Raw genomic sequence first — 17,207 nt, forward strand, 5'->3', positions numbered from 1 at the left:
TTAGTTCAGCATTCTTTCAACTATTTCGACTTGCCATAGCGGTGCATCAAATTGGATTTCTAAATTTGCTTCCAGTATGATGAGACACAAAATGTTTCCCATTCATTTTGTTTACAAGTCTTATTGATAAATAATAAAGGATATAAATATGGCATAGATGCTCTTTTTTTTTTGTACCTGTTAGAGTTTGTTTCTCAGAAATTTTAAGCCTACACAACAACATAACTGTTTTCTAGAGAAAGTGATGGCCATATCAGCAATCATTACATTTTTCACAAACAAGAAGCTCCCGAAATAGCAGTTCTTTTCCTCTGCCTAATAGATCCCCACTTGCAAAACTATTTACTGTTAGCCAGCAGTCCAAAAGCTCCAGATTCTGCTGTATCCTTGCACATTTCTACCTCTTGCAACTATTATAAACCAGCTATGCATGTTTTCAGCTTTGATTTTTTTTTTCCCTTTGCATGGGCAGGCACCAGGAATTGAACCCAGGCCTCTGGCATGGCAGGCGAGAACTCTGCCTGCTGAGCCACCGTGGCCCGCCAGCTGTGTATGGTTTTAAATCTATTTATGCCAGCTTTATTTGTCTGTGGAATTCCATTATTCAATCATGTGGCCCAAAAAGTATGAAACTTTGTGTAAGGAAAGAGAGTAGTTCTGTTGTTGTTTTCCTGTGAAAAGAAAGCTAAACGCCTTGGAAACCCTTTGTAAAGGTGCATCATTAAAACAAATGTAACCACAAATTGTTATTGAACTAGGTGTGGGTTTTTAAACATTTTGAAAATAGAAATTTTATGGGCCAGGAATTCTGATTATAGTTTTAAAAAGACAAAATAATAAAATGTGACAACAAAATCAGAAGTACTTGTAAATTAAGAACCACACTCTATGATAACCTTCGGATCAAAGAAGAAACAATCTAGACAGCTATGAAAGAACACTTCACGCCAGCACTCATGGAAACATAGGGAAATTTGTATTCCAAGGAAACTGCACAGTCTTAATTCCTGAATTATTAAAGTAGAAAATGTTAAACAATAAAGAACTTAATGCAAATGTGAAGAATAACAGAATGATCCAAGAAATAAAAAACGAGAACTAAAAGGGCAAGGGCAGACAATGAAAAGAATAGCGGCAACAATAAATTAATGGAAAGGCTAGTTTCTTGAAAGAAAATACAATGAAATATATAAATCTTTTAAAGGTCTGGTGAGTGAGAAGGAGAATAAAGTAAGAGTGAGAGAGAGAGAGCAAAATATATAAGTTTAGGAATGAAAAATAGAATGTACTGATACAGAAAAAAATTGAATGACTTATAGAAGAATTCCACATGCAATTCAATCACAACTTTGAAAGTTTAGAAGAAATGAATGAATTTTTGACAAAACATAAACTACCAATATTGACCAAGGAAGAAATAGGATAAAATTACCACAGTAGAAGTAAAAGATGCTTAAAGACCTACTATTTATCCCCCAGATGGTTTACAGCTGATTTCTACTTATATTTAAGGAGCATATAACTATAGACCAATATCACTTATGAAATAGATGTGAAATTTCCAAATAACTACTGGCCAAAAATATCAACAATGTATTAAAAACATCTATGACCAAGTTGAATTTATTTTAGGAACGTAAGGATCTTTAAAAATATATTAGTCTTAATGGTGAACAATTTCCATTAAAGTAAGCTATTGCTCAAAATTATTTTGGAGATTCTAGTGAATAAAAAAAAGACAATAAATAGTTGGTATTCAAAAAAAGAGAATGACTTTATCTCTCTTTTCTGCTGATATGACTGTTGACCTAGAACACCCAAGAGTAAATCCTCAAGAGTATACCCTTACCAAACCAAGCGAAACCAAACTAAACCAAGTAAATTGAACCAAACCAAACAAAAAGTTCTATTAGAATGAGGCAGATAATTTGTTAAGGTGGCTGGATAAAAGATGTTTAGTTTTACTTTACATTACACATAAGCAGGTATACTTGGAAATAAATAACATACTTCATTTGTTATACTGACTTAACTATAGAAAATTTTAAAAGAAATGTAAGAATTTCTAAGCAGAAAATTATAAACTCTTATTGAAAGGGATCTTATTTTTTAAGATCTGAACCAGTGGTTCTCAACTCTGGCTACATATTAGAATTGACATATGAAAATACTGATGCTCAGACTTCACTATATGTGATTCTGATATGATTTAATTGTTGTAGAGTGGGTCTGAAGGACTGAAATTTGTTAAAAAAAATACTTTCAATGATTCTAATGTGCAGCAAGGATGAGAACTTAATCCTGTAATGTGCTATTTTTCCAACAATTAAGGTAAAATTCAATGCGATTTTAAGTACAAGAAAGGAAAGGATTAGCAGCAATCCATTCTCTATTTTAGCAGCAATCCATTCTCTATCTTACCCAGGGAACACCCTTAGGGAAAAAGTAATCTGCTCATGACAAACATTAGGGACTAGCTCCTGGAAAACACATAAGAGATTTTTAGTGGGGTGGTTTTTAATGTATGGAGTGCTTTTAGCAGGTCTAAGTTTCTTGTGGTAAGTAATCTTTCATTAAAGGATTTATAGCAACATGACTCTACAAAATGTGATGTAAGCTATGTAACTATAAATATAAAATGTAGCCATTTAGTGACCTACAGTGTTTCTCCCTGCTTAAGTATTATGCCATCACATACATTACTTAGGGACTGTTTTAGATAAATTTGAGCCAGAACACAAGCTAATACGACAAGAAGGATCTCCTTGCTTTGTTTATGCCTCATGATTACAGATATCCATGAAATTATTAGCAAATCTTGATATGGTTACAATTTCTGCTTCATGTGAATCTGATTTCATAATCTGATCTTTGGGTTATCTCAAAAGTCCAATATGGTGTTTGCTGTAACTGAATAAAAAACCATATATTTTATATAGAAGAATAAATACTCTCTAGTAGCCAAGAAAAAGAAAAAAAAGAAAATTAGTTAAGTATTGACCTATAATATAAATTTGCTAAGTGAAAATCATTATTATAGTGCCATAAGAATGGACAAGCAGACTTGAGAGTTCAGATATATATCCCAATTATATCTGAAATTTTAAGCTATGACTAGAGTGGTATTTTAAAATTTTAATTCAGTGGAAAAGAATGATTTATTTAATAAATTCTACCAACACTATCGTCTATTCATGTGGAAGAAAATAATTTACAAAAATACATTACAAACAGCTTATGGATTTTTCTTTCTGAGCATATCAGAAAATTAAAGAAAAATCTAGGAAACTAGCTGTACAATCCAGAGACTAGGTGGAATCTAAGAAAAGTTGACCAATTAGACCATGTTTTTTACCAAAAGCAACTTTTGTATCCGAAAGTTACCTTAAACAAAACCAATATATCAAAAAGAGATCAGGATCACATTTCAACATAGAGATAAAACATTAATATATATAATTTATAAAGAATTTTCACAATATGATACACTTGGTTAAAATACTATGAACCATCATTTCTCAGAAGAAAAAATCCAAATGATCATTACATATATAATGAAAAGGATGTTCGAACTGACAAGTAGTTAGGGGAATATAATTAAAGTAACAACACATTCGCACATATCCATCAGATGGGCAGAAGTTAATAAGAATCGTAGCATCCATTGTCAGTAAAGGAAGGGGAAAGTAACAACATCGCCAGTAGAAATGAAAATTGTTTGATGCGATCTTGTAATAGCAATTACATTCTAAATTTTTTTTAAAAGTTGCATTAATAACCCCTCATAAACATAGCACACGTATTATGATTTCACATATATAAAATGTGTGTGTGCGTGTGACTTGCACCATCAGAGAAGATGCCCCCAATTTGAAAAGATTATTATCAAGCTATGATAAGCCTATAAGTGAAGAATATATATAGGAGTGTATTGATTTAAAGCTACTTACTACCATTCTTATAATTAAGAATGATGAGGATGCTGCAGTTCTTTTCTCTTTGGGTGCAGTGGAATGCTTCCCTTACTTTTTTCTTGATTCTGAACATTATCCAACTGCCTTCCATATATCTTTACTCCAGGATTAGCTCAATCTTTGATTGCCAAGATTGTCTCCCTCTCCATCTTAAGAAGGTTGCTGATTATTTTACTCTAGGCCAATCTATGTATTTTATTTCTTTTACTGGTCCTGCTCATGAAATTTTGCACCATTTAGCAGTTATTCTGGCATCATATTTCCCTCTGTTCTTCAGATATCCAGTCAAGGGGAATTGCTTTATATTACAATGTTCTGATCTTACTGCTGGTGCTACCTGCTGTTAAATATTAAGAATAGCTCATTGAAAAGGCAGATAAAATTAGATAAGAAGAGTAGCTGTAGAGTTAGACTCCAGGTTAAAGCCCACATGTTGAAAAACACTATGAAGCCCCACTTTCTTTGCCTCCACACATTTTCTTTGTGATTCACAGCACAGAACTAGGGGTGGCTAGAGATGGACTTCTAAAATTCAAATAAATTAATTATTCCTGTGTGGCTTGAGCTTTGCTTTTCTTTCCATGATGGGTAGGTGTCGATAATCACAAACATGCTTCAGCCCTGTAAATCATACTGATCTAAAAAGATTACTAGTAGAGAAGGCAACATAAACTACAGCTTATGTGAATGATTTAGCTAAACTCTGGCTTGTTAAAAATCTGCCATTATTGATGGCAGACCCAACGGGAGGAAGATTTGTATTAGATGGTCCTAGAGTTGAATGTAGAGTTCTGCTGAGGATGCTCCCTGGGCCAACAGGAGTCCCAGATGCAAACTAAAGAAACTTATTTAGATACATCTGACATGAAGGGTATAATGATTATGCATTCTCCCCATCCACACTCAACCTCATGGATAGCAATATATCTAAACCAAGTAAAACAATGAAATATATATAAATTTCCAGAGCCTCTGTTGCCTTAGGGCTATGTGAGAAAATTACGTTGGATGAACCAATTCTGCTTATTTCAACCTTTCAAAAAAGTGTTAAAAATTCTGACATTTTGGGTGCAACATTTACATATCCATTTACAATATAAATTCCCAGTCCACTGGGAATGTTTCAGACAATTTTTCCATTGAAGAAAATATTGCACTTTTATTTTGGGAGAAATCTTGGCTGCTCTGGTTCAATTAAATTTGATTCGACAAATGCTGTGTGTTATTCTAGCATTTGAATTAAAAGCATATTTCCAAAGGAACTTTTATGATTTCTCCCTATTTCTTTTTAGTACTGACTTAAGCCATATTGCTTATTAAATGGTCTTAAACTGAATTGAGTTTGAATTACTACTGTGCTCCTACCAGTCCAAAAAAGTATTTTTAAACACATCACACCTTTCAGCATAAGAAATTGGAATATAAATTCCTGCTCAAATATTAAGGAGTAAAATGTAAATTGAGTTAAATTCAAATTGAAACATTGTTTCCACCTCCCTCCTACTGTAAAAGAACAATATTATTAATAAATAGAGAAACCAAAGCACAATGAACTATGTGCTTCGCCTTAAGTGTGGTTTTTCAGAATCGCTGTTTCTCCTGAGTAAAGCCCCATGCCATTCTGTCATTATTTCTCTTAGCTTAGGAATTGTTAAAGGTCAGATTCCATCACTGATGAACGAACTAGTTTTGTAGGAAGCAGCGTGGTGTCAGTTGTAAACAATTCCTTCTTGGTGGAGGGAGATAAATATGAAGTGACCACCATCACTTATGAATGATAACTGAGAAGGTCCCACTTGTGACCTGAAAATATCAAATGTTCATCTTAAACTTGATATTGCTCATATCAGGAGCTTCCAGATGATATTTACTGTTCTCTGTGGTATTTTTGAGAGCTTTACAGTAAATTGCTTCGGTTTGAAATAGGAAGGGTAGGTGAACCTTGCCCTTTCTTAAACACCTGTTGTACAGGTGCTGGTTGCAGTAGGCTACTGGGGTGACAAGCTTGTGAACCAATTTCCTCGTGGTACAAATTTTTACTACTTACCTAGTTTCTGCAGTGCCAAGCAATTACCTAATCAGACATGCAGATGAAAATATCTTTTAAAGTGCTTTGTAGAAATCTATTATTTTAATGCAACTCCCATCTAAAACTAGTATCTCTTCATGGAAAACCAAAAGGTGTCACCAGCCTGTGGGTCATCATTTAAATGGAGGCCTTTTCCCCCAATCTGCGTTCCTCCATTTAAATGTGTGGACTGACTTGTCAAGGTGTTTGGATCTCAGGGAGGGATGCTATTCACTCAGTATTTTTCATTGACCACATTTATCTACTTCAGCATATAAAGCATCATTTTAAAAAGGTAAGGAAGGATTAAAAAATGATATGATAAAGAAAAGCCATGCTATTTAATAAGTTTTGCTTTGACATTTCTGATGAGATTTAATGCCATAAAGATCATTTTTATCTGAGTTGCTAACTGAAGGAGCTCATCATTACATTTTTATTTTCATGAGCAGGCACCAGGAATCGAACGCGGGTTTCCGGCACGGCAGGCGAGAACTCCGCCTGCTGAGCCACCATGGCCCACCCTCATCATTTCATTTTGAGCAGAGTAAATCTGCATGTGGAGGTTTGGCAGTGAGGATGTCAGATAAATGGAGAGAATGGGCACACAGTTTTTGATGGCGTTCAGTTAGATAGTTAGTTAGATTATGGATGCAGAAATAAGGTTAGTGCTAGCAGCAAAGGCTGATGTGATGAACCAAAAAACAGTTGTGAAGTAAAGGAAATCAGATTTTCATGAAAATGCTCCTTAGAAATCATATCAGCCCCTAGAAATAAGGATTTCTATTAAACAATATACCGTTCTTTATTATTCCCTTTTCCATTTTGATGGGCTTTATTCATCAGGTCCGTTATACAATATGTCCTTCTGCACTCAAAGTCCCACTTCAGTTCTGAATATTTTTAGCCTGTTAAGGGTGATTCCTGATTGAAATTTCCAAGACATTTGTTCCAACAATTCTCACCATCTTCAACTCCACTCCAATCGTACACCTCTTTCTTTCTCAGGGATGAACCTAATCTCTGCCTGACCAACGAAACCGGGCCATAAAATGCAAGTGCTCTCCAGTTTTCTCCTTTACTCTGCAGTCAGCAGCTTCACTGACCCTCCTTTCTTCCTTGCCTGCCTTTAAGGAAAATTTGACTATACATCCTGCTGAAGAATTTATCCCTCTCCCTGGACTCTCATTCCAACTTTTTTCTATAGCTGTCTTTCAGAACCCAGGCTAAAAAAGCACTCAGCTGTTCCCCTTTCTTCCTAAAATAAATGAAACAGTGGTTTCTGGATCACCTCCCTTTATTCTGGCTTCTACTCTCCCACATGTGTGCCCACTTCTGTCACTGCCTTTACCTGAAATGGTCTCCTTTGGTTCTCTGCCATCAAAATCCTAACCACCCATCTACTCCAGTGGATTTTGAATGATGCTCCATGAGGAAGGAGATGTTTCATAAAGAAGACTCAGAGGTTTACCGCAGCAAAGGCTGGGGTCGGGGGGGAGGGGGTGGCGGGGGAGGGTGAGCAGCTGATAGATTATGATTTCCACCCTCAACCAGAAAAGCGTCCGGAATAATTGTTTTGCCCATTTAGAATATTGGAATTCTGGTGCTTTAAAAATATTTTAAAATGACCGGCTTAATGAAAATGCAGAAAGGTTAAGTGACTTGTCCAACATTAGTGGCGGATTGAGAGCTGGTCCTTGTGTCTTCTGAATGTCTATTCTGAAGTTTTTTTTTTATTACTCAGGCAGTACTTGAGAAGGGGGTGCGTTTTCAGGGAAGGAGGAAAATTTTCCATTAAAAGTTCATAAAAGCTTTTCTTCCACGCCAGTGCACAGTATGAAATTATGGACTGGTTTCTGTTCCAAGTGGTTTATTTCCCACCATTCGAAATGATATGTAAGTTCAGGTAATCAGAATTCTCCAATTCAAGCCAGGCTCTTTGTGTGTGAGGCAACGTGATTCTACATTGACGTGGAAGGTGATTTTCAGTTCTGGGTGGTGCTGTAACTAAAATCACCATCAGCTAACCTCAGAAGGTGTCACACCAACTCAGAAGTCTGCCGTGGTCTAGGGAAATTTTTGTTTTGATTATCAGAGATGCTTTCAGTCCTAACCAGAGAAATCATCTCTTCATTCCTAACCAATTACATTTCTGGGGGTAGGAAGGAAAGGGTTCCTCAGAATTGACATGTAGATATCTTTGAGGTAATTTCATTATTCATAAGTGTGAAATCGGACTCAAAAGAACACTTCCTTTTCACTAACTTCCTTTTACTGGCTGTTTTCCTTTTGTCTGAATCATTTGGTTCGACTGAAAAGGATCCCATCAGGGATCCCAGGATACTTTCGGTTTTGAACTTCTGGCAATAACTTTTTCACAAAAAGCAAAAGATGGAGGGAATAAGCAGTATGGCTGCATTTTTTTAGGTCAATTATATCCTTTTTTGTTTGTTTTTGTGATCTAACAATCAAATATTTGGGGTCATGAAAAATAATTTTAGGTCCAATAATATAGTGCGATTGGAAACTACCCTTGCTTGGACATAGTCTATAAGTAAAAGTAAAGATGACCTTCTGAAATGTTTCATGAGAAATTATATTTAAAATTATACTTAAATGAAATAACACGGAATGTTGATGCAAAATACAACAGTTTGATGTATTTGTATGTATCACAATGCATACATTTAAATCACTTTAAGTCATCATTTAATTACAATTTAGTTAATAAACTAGCAAGACCTAGGTATTTATAGCAATCTGCTTTAGGAGGTAAAAAAATCCATTTTGATCTTTTTTAACTTCTTGATAGTTTAAGGGTACAGTTGTTTTTCTCTAATCAATTTTGTTCTGCGTGCATATTTAATAAGCAAGCATTTTCTATTTGCTGAGTTTGCAGAGTTATCTTGCACTCTGAGTTTTACTCACTTTGCAGTCACAGGATGAGAAATGTAGACACTGTGAACTAACAAGAAGTTCGTGCAAAGTCAAGCTCTCAAAACCACATGCAAGAGTCAGCAGCACATGGTTTAGAGCTCACACACTCCAGGATCATGTAATATAGGCATGCAGATGAGAGGGGAAAAAAGCACCTACATCATGAAAATAGAGGATGATGAAAGAGAGTGACATTTTCTTTATGACAATTCTCTAATGCAAACCGTATACCCAAACCCTTACCAGAGTGGGGGTAGGGACCAAGTAGTGAAATGTTATGGGTGTGGGAAACTACATATAAATATTACTAGAGGTCAAGCCATTATTAAAATTAAGGCTTTCTGTTCTATACTTGGCCTCTTTCAGGTTATCACCCCCAGACTCTTGCTTTGTGTTTCCTCCACTACATCATGCAAAAGATCAGAACTAATAGTGGAAATCATTTAACAAGCTCTAAACCTGACAGATAACAAGGGTGTTCTCCACAATTTACACAAGAATTAAATTGGATATAAATACCTCCTGTTCTTACCGGTGGGTGTTGTGATTCCATGTGTTAAGGTGTGAAGCAGACAGGAAAGAGATAAATCTTTCATAAGTACATTGTAAGTAGGCAAGTGGTATATAAACCATATTCATAGGTAATAGAGGCACACAATGAAAGGTAACTGTCACAAAATAGACTTTTTAATCACAAAAAAAAATGGTCACAAAACTCAGTTCTATGGAGAAGGGAGGTATCATAAATGATGGTGTTTACTACTATTTTTGAAATCTAGCAGTATGGTACAACAAAATTGGATGACACGTGTTTTGATTAAAAATCCTTGACACTGCTTCAACCAACTCAACGTTATAGACTCCCCATTCGCTTCTGAATGCCGATATCTTTGTTAAATAATAATACTGATGGGCATATATAAAAGAGAACAATCTGTAGGTACTCTTTCTCATGAGATTGAAGTTTTCCCTTTGTGAGATCAATTTATCAAATGAATTTTTCAGAAGGAGCTTTGAGATTATTGGAAATAACTCATGGAATTCAGTTATGGTTTTATATAAAACACATTCACCGATTAGATCTTCAAATAAATTTTTTTTATAATGGCCTATCCTCATTTCTGATTCAAAGAAATCACAGCTCTGATAAATTTATCCATATATTAAGATGTTTTTCAAATAAGGTAATATTTACAATGCTTTCTGCAGTTTGCTACTGTGAACTTTTCTTTTTGTTAGAATATTATGAACAAAAAAATCATGAATTACTATAAAAATTATCTATCTAAATTGTACAGGGTCACCTATGCAAAAATTGTGTTATGCTGTTGATATCTTTCAGTGTGATTTTTTTTTTCCAAAGAAAAATTCTCAGAAACAGGGTTCCATCCCAGTGGAGGAGTCTCCAGAAGGAAAGGCATCAGATTTTAATCACTTTATTGTATCTCTATGATATGCCATGGAATTTGGATTTGTTGAATAATTTATCTCTAGTGATCAGTCTCAATAACCAAACAGCGAGGTCAGAAGAATGTAATTCTCCTAATAGTGAAAAGAGTTCTTTGGACCATGGTAATGTTATTAATTGGGTTAATGTGTGAGAAGTGATAGAAGAGGGAAAGGTTATGACAAGCAATCATTGATGTTGAATTTGCTTAACAGGTATGAAGGAATCCATATTTCCCCCTTGAAAGGAAAGATACATTAAACCAGGTACAGTAAATGGGCACATAGTTAATTGTTTACAATATAGAAAAACTGTCCTTAAAAGGAGCATGAAACTTCCTATCATAAAATGCTTATAACAGACTTAAATTCCCTAACCACTCCCACAAATCCTTAAAATATCCTGTTTGAGAGTGTTAACCTTGGTTTTCATCAATATTAAAAACGATCTCAGCATGGGGCACCAGAGTTGTTACTGCTTACTTGCCAAATTGTAATGCATACAAGTCCTCCTTTTTTTTTTTTTTCCTTTTTTAATTTGAGTGCTGACAACAGACCAAGCAGTGGAAGCTCAAATTTCAGCTAAAGCAATGTCTCTAGCTAGAAGTGGGAACTCTACTATACACAGTTATATCAGTTTGCATCATGTTATAATGCCTTTGCCACACAGTATAACTAGATATAGCACCATGCAATGCCATGAATTGAAAATGAGACTATCTCCAGGGGAGAAAGTAAACATCAGAGAAAGGAAAACAAAAGCAAGGGGTTTAAAGCTGGTGAGATTGGCTTTTCCATTTTGGCTATAGCTGTAAAGCCTGCGGTACTTCGGTTTTGGAAAACAGAAATACATACCATGTTCATGTCAATGCCGTTGGTATAAGTCCAAGCGTGCTGGAAATACTCTTCAAGCCGTTGTCTCAGAGGGTTGGGGATTTGGTGAAAGCGAATGAACTCTTTTACTCGCAGCATCTGCATGTGGTACCTGGCAGTTCCCGAGTATAGTCTTTGGATAATTGCAGATACATTCCCAAAAATGCTTGCATACATTAGCGCTGGAGTGGACAAAAAAACAAAGTTAGGGGGAAAACTGCACTTAGGCACAGTATATTTTGTCACCATCTCAGGTATGTAGATTTCAAGCATCTCAATCCAGTTGTGTTTATTTATCTCTGCCCATGGGGAAAAAGGAGTTAAACAAATACTATTTTAAATTGTATAATTTTAATGACAAATCTGGAGAGGAAAGTATTTGGGCACTACTCAAATTCACCATGGATTCTAAATTAAAGGAAAAACTCAAATTGTTTACAATATCAATTTGTGATCTGTAGTATTGACTAGAGATAAAAATACATTTAGAATAAGCTGGTTCATTTGGAATAAATAGGCATGTCATGGGTTTAGCATGAGTATGTTTTCTGGAGAAAAATTGCATAGGCAAAAATATATTTCAGGGATTTTAAATATTTGAATTGGGGTTGAAATATTTATTTTTAATTGTGATGTCACTGTTTCTCAGCCTTAAATCTAACCTTGTAATATTAAAATCTATTGTAATCTTAAGTATTTTTTGAAGCATTTAGATTGCTAAGAAATAATAAATTGCTTTAAGGAACTCATAGTTTCTTTACAGTGTTAATTTGCGCACAATTTTAAATCTTAAAATTTATTTTTACAGTATTTCTGTATGAGAAATAGATAGCTCTGGATTACAGTATGAATATAGGTTTATTATTATAGAGAAAACTGTAATACATTTTTGTTCTTTCATCTACAGGGAGAGACAGTTAGCGACATCCCTTGCTATATATATGCAGTACTTACAATGGAGTATTCTTATTACTAATGCCTGGACTAAATCTTTATGATTTAAAATAAGCTCTTTCAGTACCTTTTCTTCTCCTTTTTGCTTTTGTATTCAGTTTCTAATAATTCTAAAGTCACATCGTGATACATGGACTGAATATGGAAACTGAGAAAGGCAGTAACATCTATTTAAGTCACGGAACTTAAATATATACTATACCAAACGGGGGAAAACAGTTTCAACAGTTTGATTAAACTGTATTCAACCAACACATATTTTTTCTCAAACACATTTTACAAACCATTATCTCTATTAACCACTTAATCATTATGAAAGTAGCTTTTGGCCAGATTCAGGCTGTTTTAAAATAATCTACCTTCTTGGGAATTTGCTTTCTGTTCCACCTTATCTCTGTCTCTTGGTTAGCATGATCTTCGTTTACCACAGAAACCCCAAGCAAAACAATGTCCTAGGGAAAGAAGTGACCATTTGTTTCATCCATTCAAAGGGGCAAAAGATGGGAAGATCTGTACTGCGGCTAAACTGGGCTGTGTGAGAGACCACAGTTCTTGGAAAGTTACATAAACTCCGCAGGAAGAAGAGAGAGCTCAATGTAAGCAAATGAATAGTTGATTAAGAAGGGGGTTAACAATACTTGCCTGAAACTGATTCCTGTGATCCAAGGATGCTTATGTGACAAATGTATTCTACTCTTCCTAAGTAATGTTGGACATTTTTATGTGTGCCCTATGTTAGGAAATAGTTGAGTTTGTGTAGATTAAATTCACCTGATTCAATCAGAGGGAACTAAATCAATGCCAGTTAATTTACCAAAACCACATAATTACACGAGGGAGAAGGTTTAGGAACAAATTATTTTATTTTTAACAAAAACTGTAGTTTCATGTTCATATAGCTGTCAAAACAAATCAAAACTTTAGTTTGGGTCATAGGCAGTTATTTCCCCACTCATTGACAAGATGGCCAATTCTAGATGATAAATTCATGGTTGAAAACACGAATGACCGTTTGAAGTAGTTCTCTTAGGAAAATCTATGCTAATGACTTTTAAAAATTAATAAAAAAATTAATCAAAACATGATTTTTCTTCTTTTTTTTTGGAGGGTGGGAGGAGGTGTATGGTGTGGGAATTGAACCTGTGTCTCCAGCATGGCAGGCAAGAATACTACACCTGATCTACCCTTGCACCACCCATTTTTTTTTTTTCTATTTTTTAAGGAAGCAAATGGAGCCTAAAGGCTGCAAGCTAGAGAATCACAAAATGATTATACTCTGTATACATTTAGTTAATGCCCATCAAGTGGCATGAAATATTACTCAAAAACATGTTGGCAGATTGTTTACATTAAGGCATTTTGCTCCTCAACACAATATTTTATTTCGCTTTCCATAACAGGGAGTTCTTAATTCATCAAAATGGTTTGCTTTAGGTTAAGGTATTATAGAAATAAAACAGGTATATCTTACAGCTTTATTCAACATGACACACCTCAGATCTGATATGCTAACCAAACTAATAAATTTGGTTGGCCACTGGGTATTAGCTGAAACCTGCTGATAGAACAAGTACACTTTGCTTTTCTACTGTTACGCAAATGTTAAAAAAGTTCGTAACTTAAAAAAATAAATTTTATTGAGGGATGTAATTTACAAATAATAAATGCATGCATTTTAAGTGTATAGTTCAGTTAGTTTTGACAGAGGTGTACACTTTAGTAAACACAATATACAGAACATTTCTATAACCCCAAAAGGTTCTTGCTTGACCCTTTGCTCTCTGATCCGTTCACCTCAGACTACAGGCAATCACTAACCTCCATTCTGTTATTACAGATTAATTTGTATTTTGTAGGATGGCATAAAAATAGAATAAAGATTTGCACTGATTGTGTCTGACTTTTGCTCCGCATAATATTTTAGAGATTCATCCTGCTGTACGTATCAGTAGTTTGTTATTTTTATACCTATGAGTAAAATTCCATTTTATGGCAATACCACAGTTGGCTTATCTCTTCTCCAGTTGATGGAAACCTGTTTCTAGTTTTTGGCTATTATGAATAAAACTGCCACGAACACTTGCATACACACCTTTGTGTGGACATGTATTTTCATTTCACCTAATTAAACAAGTAAGCGTGGAATTGCTGAGTTGTGTGGTAGGTGTATATTTAGCTTCATAAGAAACTGCCGATCCGTCTCCCAAAGCGGTTCACATTTCCACCAGCAATGCATGACAGCACCGGTTGTTCCCCATTTCCACACTGTATTTTACATTTGGCACTGTCAGTCTTTTTAATTGTGGCTATTTTGGTGGATGTGAAGTGATTTTGTGGTTTTAAATTGAATTTCCCTAATGACTAATAACATATTTTTATGTACTTATTAGCCATTCATATATCTTTGTGTGCATGTTTGAAGCAACTTTTCAAATCTTTTGTTTCTTTTTAAAATTAAGTTTTTTCCCCCCTAATTTGGAGCTGTAAGAGTTCTTGATGTATTTCTGGGTACAAGCCCTTCTTCAGATCTAAGTATTGAGAATATTTTCTTGCAGTTTTTAATTTGCATCTTTCTTTTTAATGGTCTATTTCAAAGCGCATTAGTTATTCATTTTAATGACATCCAAGTTACTAGTTTTTCTTTTATGGCTCAGGATAGTTGTGTTCCATCTAAGAAATCTCTGTGTGTCCCCAGGTTGCAAAGATTATCTCCTATTTAGGTGAAATGGAGAAATTCTTTGATTTATACAAATTACTAAAACTGAAATATATAATAGAAAACGTGAATAGCTCAATATTTATTAAATCGAACTCATAGTTAAAACATTTCCAGAAAACACTTTTGTAATAGAACAGATCTGAACTTACACATCCTGCTGGGTTGACAAAATAAAATACACAGGCCCTACATCATTAAAAAATTATTCGTTGTTTATCTGAAGCTCAAATTTAACTAGGTGTTCTATATTTTCATTTGCTAAACTTGGCAACCCTAATACCTGATTTTAAGACTTTCAAGAGAGCTCCATTAATCAATACACTGTGGTGATGGTGCAAGAGGTGACATGTAGTTCACGGAACAAAATAGAAAGCCAGAAATAGACCAACAAATAGATGGTCAATTCGTTTTTTGACGCGGTTATTGAATGGGGAAAGAATAGTCTTTCCAACAACTGCTGCTAGCAGAACTAGGCATCTATATGACAAAAAATGGCCCCTAACAACAACAAAACAAAGATAAAGAACTAAGCATAAAAGCTTGGTTGGGGCCAGTTTAGCATCATCTCTCTGGAATGTCTGCTGAATACCCTGGGTGTTCAGAGAGGGCTTTCCTGAGTTCCAAGAACCACTTAGCTCTGATTTTATGCCCATGGTTTCCTGAGGTTCTGAAAGACATTTGTGTCTCTCCTTCACAGAGAGAATCAGATTTTATAGAACATACTGCCCATATATGTAATACATCTCCACAATTTTCTATAATTTTCTCTTTGCCTTACTCGAAATGTTCTAGAGACACGTATCTTGTAGTATTATTTTATTCTACTAGTTAACAAAAGAGAAGTCTACTTACAGCCAATCAGCATGACACAAATTGAGAAGATTTTCTCCGAATTGGTGTTAGGAGACACATTCCCGAATCCTACGCTGGTTAAACTGCTGAAGGTAAAATAAAGTGCTGTGACATATTTGTCTTTAATGGACGGTCCAGAACTTGAGTCACTCTCGTTGTAACGTTTCCCAATTTGTTGTCCTAAGGAATCCAGCCATCCTATTTTGTCGGTCAGGTACGGCCTTTCAACATTACCAATTGCATACCAAATGCAAGCCAGCCAGTGAGCAATCAGGGCAAAAATGCACATTAAGAGCATCAGAACGGCAGCGCCATATTCCGAGTATCGATCAAGTTTCCTGGCCACTCGCACGAGACGAAGTAGTCGAGCTGTCTTCAAAAGACCGATTAGCGTCGTTGTCTGCGGAAATAAATGTGTACCAACACAGACAGTTGGTAAACAGTTCAAAGTACGCTCCCGTGAAGCAACGTAGGCAGAATCAGGTTAAAATAATACAAAAGTCATTTCTTTTTTAAGCTTCTACTTCTGTTTTGGAAAATACTCCGAAAGTACGCAGCAAATTGGTTTAATATCTTGGCACTTAAGACCCACGGGCTGAACGATCTGTCCTGTTTTATGTGCTAACCAAGGGCCTTGTAAAGAATGAGTATTCAATAAATCATTCCTTCAGCCTCCCCAAATTCCTATTAAATCCACACACTAGGATTATTGTGTTGAAAAACTCGAGAGTTATTTAACAGTCCGAATGTCTTCTCTAATGAAGAGAAAAACAAGGTTCAGTTTCTGATGGGGAGAGAGATTTTTAAAATAAACAATAAGAAGATAATTGCAGATAGTGGAAAATACAATGATGATAATAAAACAGATGAATATGATGGAGTGTGTATGGGGGTGGAGCTTGGGGTGGGACATGATGTGAGAATCCTACCTCAAGGAAGGCCTTGCTGAAGAGCTGACCTTCAAGTGGAGAGAAGGCCCAGTAACCACAAGGGGCCAGTCAAGTGGGTAGCTGTGGGAACACTCATCGGATGATTGTATGCATGTATTAGGCAGTGTATTTAAATGCACATTTTCTTTTATTCTTCCTAAGTGTGTTACATTGATAAATTGTTTCTTGATATCCCAATGATATCGTAATTGTATTGTAGCTTTTGGGTGTGACAAGTATAACTAATTGCATGATTATTACTGACCAGGTATCTAATGATAAGACATTTCATATAATAACAGGATACTTAACTGGTTGTTTGGACTTCACATCTGATAAGTACAAATTACAAGTTCATTTTTTTAGGTTTCCTAAAATAATGTCAACTATAAGTACTATATAATTCCCAGGGCATATAATTATTCCATAGTTACATGGTGCTTACCAATCAACTA

The 17,207-nt window shown here is 35.2% G+C and overlaps 1 protein-coding gene across 1 annotated transcript in view; it reads right to left on the reverse strand.

Annotated features, from left to right (window-relative positions):
* Positions 1–17,207, reverse strand: part of KCNH7 (potassium voltage-gated channel subfamily H member 7) — a 495,299-nt gene that overhangs the window by 41,103 nt on the left and 436,989 nt on the right. Inside the window, exons 8-9 of the mRNA XM_077151943.1 lie at positions 15,824–16,223; positions 11,281–11,480 (exon numbers count right to left, since the gene is read on the reverse strand). Of these exons, the coding sequence (XP_077008058.1) occupies positions 11,281–11,480; positions 15,824–16,223 (600 nt within the window). The remainder of the gene's footprint in view (positions 1–11,280; positions 11,481–15,823; positions 16,224–17,207) is intronic.

The sequence above is a fragment of the Tamandua tetradactyla genome, chromosome 3 (assembly GCF_023851605.1).
Source record: "Tamandua tetradactyla isolate mTamTet1 chromosome 3, mTamTet1.pri, whole genome shotgun sequence".
NCBI lineage: Eukaryota > Metazoa > Chordata > Mammalia > Pilosa > Myrmecophagidae > Tamandua > Tamandua tetradactyla.